The sequence below is a fragment of the Furipterus horrens genome, unplaced genomic scaffold (assembly GCF_987537825.1).
Source record: "Furipterus horrens unplaced genomic scaffold, mFurHor1.1.pri manual_scaffold_6, whole genome shotgun sequence".
Lineage (NCBI taxonomy): Eukaryota > Metazoa > Chordata > Mammalia > Chiroptera > Furipteridae > Furipterus > Furipterus horrens.
The window spans coordinates 28,048,338-28,054,337 of NW_028327176.1; the positions used below are offsets into that span (position 1 = coordinate 28,048,338).

The window sequence follows — 6,000 nt, forward strand, 5'->3', positions numbered from 1 at the left end:
TACAAAGCTTTTTACATCTACATTTTAAAATTATGTGTACTCAAAAATAAGCTTATGTTAAGGAAAATTCAGTGATAATGATTTGGTCTTATACGAGGGTACCAGTTCTCCACCTCTGGAGCAATTCTTCTTTGTTGGGAGGCATTCCTGTTAAGACTTCATTCAAATAAAGGTTCTTTGTAAAGTTTAAAAGCCACTAGGCTCAGAGAGTATAAATGTGACTAGACAAATGAACCTATGTAAGTTGTTATTTTACGAGAAAAGAAACAGCAAGCAGTGTTAGGCTGGACTGGGAAGGCTATTTACAGGTTTTCTTTTGGTGACCTACCCTCACTTTGTGGTATTTTGTTACATTTCGAAGGTAGGAAGGGGGTGTGGGCTTAGACCAAGAGTCGGTATCAGCTGTCGTAAAACGTTACCCCATCCCTTCCCCCACACACCCACCATATTTGGTGGTTTTTTATTTGGGGGGGTGGGGCAATGTATTATGGGGAGGAAATGGTGTTATTCCCAACCTCAAATTTGAATTTATCTGCTCACATTATTACATCTGCAGCCCCCTGTTCAATAAAACAAGGTAATGGTTAAATAAACTGGTGTAGTATTCACTTCTATGATTATGCCACACTGTCCATTTCCCCATTGAGGGGTATATAAACTATTGCAGCTTTCTTACTATTAAAAAACTGATGTAGGCATCCTGGTATGTGTCCCTTGAGCACGTTTGCAAGCGTTTCTCTAGTATTTGCCTAGAAATATCACTCAGTTACAGTGTATACGTATCTTCAAGTGAGTATTTTAAACACATACTAAAGTGTACTAAGTTACACTTCCACTAGAAATGTGCAAAGCTTCCTGTTCCTCTGTCCTTCGCCATCCTCAGTAACACTTGTTATTGTCAGACTTTAAATTTGCCAGTCAGATGAACGTGAAATAGATCGTTTAATTTGTATTTCTGATGACATGTGAGATGAACATCTTTGCCTTTTTCTTTGCTGGCCATTTGGGTTTCCTTGTCTCTGAATTGAATGTTTACGTCCTTTGCCCACTTTTGTGTTTGGTTTGTCCATGTCTCACTTGTAGGTTTTTATTTAGTCTGGATGCTAATCCTTTGTTATATGTTGCAAAACCTAGTCTTTAAAAACAATTATATATGGAGTCTTATTATTTATCAGTCTTTCATTATGGTTTGTGCCCATGTCTGTCTTGTTTAAAAAATCATCTCAAGTTTGCATATTCTCTGTTTTCTTTCAGGCGTTTTTAAGTCTTCCTAAATAGGTTTTTAATCCATCTTGAATTTGCTGTTACATATAGTTAAATAAAGAAGCTAATTTTTCCCCATACAGCTAGTTACTTGTGTCAACACCATGCCACCCCGGTCAAATACCAATTACCCATATATGTGTGATCCATTTCTAGTTCCTAAACCCAGTTCTATTGTCTTTGTCCAACCCTGCTCAAATATCACACCATTTTAATTACTGTAGCCTCATGAATGCTGATACCTGGCAGGCAGGCATTGTTTTCATCTTACAAAAACCTAGTTCCTTTTAATAAAAATAGTGTTAATCCACATTCTGTAATTCTTAACATTCTGCATGCGTTTTGGGATCTAATATTAAAAATGTGCACCCTGCCTGTTAAAATTACTGTGTATGTTACTGTTGCACATTTACATTTTAAACTGGAATGTAGCTCACCGCGCACTCTGCCTCCTTTCCTTCGACCAGTAGCAGTGCCTGCCCCACTGCTGGGACCTGCGGCAAAAAGAAAATTCATGGATGTTGATTGGTCTTCATGTAAAATTTGATACATCATTGTTTTTTCAGTAGTTTTGGTTTTTTTAAATATTGCATTAAGATATTTATCTTGATCACTGAACTTTTTGGCACCCCTTTGACATCCCCAATGCAGTGCCTCCCTCCTGTTACCATGACATGTGAATTCCAGGGCCTTTGAAGTGACAGTCTCTAGACTTTTCCTGATTTAAGGCAGGTGTTAACCATGGAGGAGTAGCACAACCTACTAATACCCTTTAGTATTGAACAGTTTCTCTGGGACGCTTAGTGAAATGGAGAGAAAGCCGGGCTGTGCAGAGAATGCCGTGCTCCAGCTGCAGCCAGTTGCTGCTGGCTTTGCTTGCTTGGGCAGTGAGCCAACTTTTAATGCTTTGAAAACATAATGCTGAGAGAACATCAGGTTCCAAAAGGATGTCGTTTATGTAAAAGCTTAAATCTCCAAAGTTTATTCCAAAATGCATTCTCCCTACCCCTTGCATTTTGAATCTTTGAAATTGAGAAGCATCTTAGGTCCATGGCATCTTACCATGGCCACTGGTTCAGCAGGTGTCATGGCACAGTTGCACAGATGTGGTCCCAGCTCTTCTCTTCATATTTTAATTCCAACTGTTTTTTTTTTGTGCCCTTTGGGAGTTGTGTTACATTTAAATGGTGTTTAGAATGTCTTCAAAGTGATTACATACGATTTAACAGAAGCAAAGTTACTGTGTATGCAAAGTCCAGAAACAAGGTTTTTTAAGTGTCTGAAAAATTGATTACAATAAATGTAATATAATTCTGTTAATTAGAACAATGTTTTATAGATTTATGGGAAGCACTTTTGTCTTAGTTGTACAAAAAAGTGGAATCTTAGAGTTGATGGAATATAATAATTTATAAATACATAACTATAAAATATGCTTGGGAATAATATACATTAATTTAGGGCAGTAATTCAGAAGCATTGGGAACTGTGATATTTTTATTTTCTCCCTTTCCCCTGAAAAATAAAGATAACAGAATGTTAACATGTTAAATCTGGGTATCAGGTTAGGGTATCTTGTATCCTTTTCTGTAACTTTATGTTTGAATTTTTAATAAAGTTGAATTAAAAAATAAAATACAGAAGCTAACTGAATTTAGTGGTCCTGAGTTGCCTTCCAGGAAGAGGGTACCATTTTGTAACCACATCAATATACAAAAAGGGCTTTCTTGCCACTGTTGCTTATTGCCAATATTGTAATTTGTTTTTCTTGATTAAATTTTCAATTATTTGATTACTAGTGAAATTGAACATTTTTCTTATTTCATCTAATTATATGTCTCTTAAATCTTGTTCACATGTTCCTTATTTTCTATGAACACATTTGTCATTTTTCTTACTGATTTCTGAGACCTATATGTATATTTAGGAAATTAACCATTATTACCTTTATTCTGTCACATATGTCATGAATTATTCTCCCCAATTCACCATTTGCCTCTTTCTTCCTTCCTTCCTTCCTTCCTTCCTTCCTTCCTTCCTTCCTTCCTTCCTTCCTTCCTTCTTTCTCTCTCTCTCTCTCTCTCTCTCTCTCTCTCTCTCTCTCTCTCTCTCTCTCTCTCTCTCTCTTTCTTTCTTTCTTTTTTTCTTTCTTTCTTTCTTTCTTTCTTTCTTTTTCTTTCTTATTAAGGATATCAAGGAATGGGACTAAGAGCAAAGCGGTCTAATAATACTGGAATGACCTAATTCCCCCCCCAAACTACAATTTCAATAGCATAGGTTTCCCCATACCCCCAAATCTTATATCATGCTACTCTGTTTCTGTGCTTTTTATTTCACATTAAGTTTTTGTTTCTATGTCAGTTTTTCCTACAAACAGAATAAAGGCTTTTTCTGCTCACTGATTAGAGGCACTAGAAAGGGATAAGATGCTGTGATCTGAACTGAAAAGTATTAGCTCTCTTTAGTCAAAAATATTCCCTTTTATTCTCCATATACTGTTTTAAGTCAAATATAGTGGTTTTTAATTTTTCAGTTGAAAAAACATATAGTAAACTGCAAAGATTTTAAATGTTCTGTTTGATAAGTGTCTTGTTCTTTTTGCTTTTTTATGTTCAAAAGATTTAGAAATTTATCATTTTCTTCAACAGTTTCAAACTTCAGTTGTATACATAGACAATCTTTTCACATTCTGAGTAAGTAAATATTTACATATGTTTTATGACTTTGGCCTTTTAAAATTATGTATATAATACCAAAAGAACTCATTTTGGGCATTGCTACAGGGAAAAAAAATCTAAGGTAATATTTTATTATTCCTTCACGCCAGCTAATATGTAAGCTAGTCTTATTTATTTGAAAATTCCCTTTTACTATATATTCTTGTATATGCATGTGTTTTTATGAGCATTTTATTTCATTGCTTTGTAAATTTTATTATCTGGTAAGGAAATTCTCCCTTACTAGTCCACTTCAACAAAAATTGAATATTTATTATTCTAGAAGAACTTTTGAATAATTTGCCAAGATATTCCTGCCAAATAAAAATCCTCTATGTTGAGTTGTTATAAGTATAGATTAATATGGGGGTTATTGATGCCTTTAGCAGGGATGTGTTCCATTCCAGGAGAATGCTACATCTTTCTATTTGTATGAGGTTTGATTTTTGTTTTTTTAATATCCCAAGTAATGTTCTGTAGTTTTCTCAATGTGTTCTACACATTTCTTAAGTTAATTCCTTGTTGTTTTATATTTCTTACTACTGATGAATGAATCATTTACCCCAATATGTTTTAAATTCATACCTTCTCAATAGACAAGTGATTTAAAATCGCTTACACATACCCCCAAAATTGTCAATTTCTATCATTTCCACCAGATGGCAGTCTTGGACACGTCCATTTATAAACCAGCGGAGAGCTCGGGTGGTGACAAGGAAGGCAGAGTGGCTGGCAGACCTTCCAAGCCCCTAAAAGTCCAAGGACAAAAAGGTTTTTTTCATAAAGCTGAAAGAAACATGAATCCAGTGTTACATATTTATAGTATTTATGCTTCTATTATACATTAATCTTATATAACCCATTTATGGAGTCAGAGAAGAACTGTCACTGTGCCCTTCAATAAATTTTTCTCTGTCCATGTGGTAAGCATCTGTGGCTTTTTGGCATTACTTTCGATTTTATTTCATGGAGTTGCATGGTTAAAGGCCAGCTTTAATCTTTCATTATAGTTTCTCTTCTCCTAAAGGCACCATTTAAACAGAAGTTTCTTGATTTCTAAATGTGTTATGAGCATCTTGTGACTAGTTCGTATGATGCCCAAATCTCTTCTGAAATGAGGTAGTGTTTATAATTAATATAAAGAGAAGCGGGTTTGTAACTCGCGTATTCTACATGAATATAAATCTTAATAACCCCTTAAATTAAACACTTCTTAGCTTAATTTAGATGACTTCAAAGATCTATGTTTAGGATTATAGAAGGTAGTGAATTTCTTGGTCAGGTAAGGAATCAGTTCAAGTATTTTCTCATTGACTTTTCCCAGTCGCCCCCAAATAGTGCTTTTGGACAACAATCCATCGTCTAGGTAAGCTCCCCTCTTGCACTTTTGTTACAGTTCCATTTGTTCATTTACTTGTATATAATCGTGGAGTAGTAGTAAGGGACTGTACAGTCCTCTTCTGAGAGAGATTTCCACTCTGCAATTGAAAGTTGCAAGAAAGTACAAAAAGATAAAGGAACCCATGTTTTGCCCTTGAGCACAAAGGTATGCCAAAGTTAATTCTTAGTTTTCCAAAGAAAATTGATATATTCTGAGAGGTAGCAAAAATTTTGACAATAGATAATTTTTTTAATTTAAAAAAATTTAATGAGGTAACATTGGTTAATAAAATTTTATAGGTTTCAAGTGCACAGTTCTATAATGCATCATCGTATACTGCATTGTGGTGCTTGCCACCCAAAGCCAAATCTTCCATCACTGTATTTTTGACCCCCTTTACCCTTTATTACCGCCCACCTCACCCTCCTCATCCTCTAGTAACCACCACACTGTTGTCTGTATCTATGAGGTTTTGTCTTGTTTGTCCATTTGTTGCTTTCAGTTTTACATCCTACATATGAGTAAAATCATATGGCTTTTTACTTTTTCTGTCTGACCTATTTCACTTAGCATGATATTCTTAGGATCCATCCATGGTGTCACAAATGGTAGTATTTCATCTATGACTGAGTCGTATTC

General features: G+C 35.0%; 1 protein-coding gene across 1 annotated transcript in view; it reads left to right on the top strand.

Moving 5' to 3' along the window:
- Positions 1-4,861, top strand: part of PPM1B (protein phosphatase, Mg2+/Mn2+ dependent 1B) — a 65,803-nt gene extending 60,942 nt beyond the window's left edge. Inside the window, exons 6-7 of the mRNA XM_090281229.1 lie at positions 3,912-3,956; positions 4,640-4,861. Coding sequence (XP_090137355.1) covers positions 3,912-3,956 — 45 coding nt within the window. The 3' untranslated portion in view covers positions 4,640-4,861. The remainder of the gene's footprint in view (positions 1-3,911; positions 3,957-4,639) is intronic.
- The last annotated feature ends 1,139 nt before the right edge of the window (positions 4,862-6,000 follow it).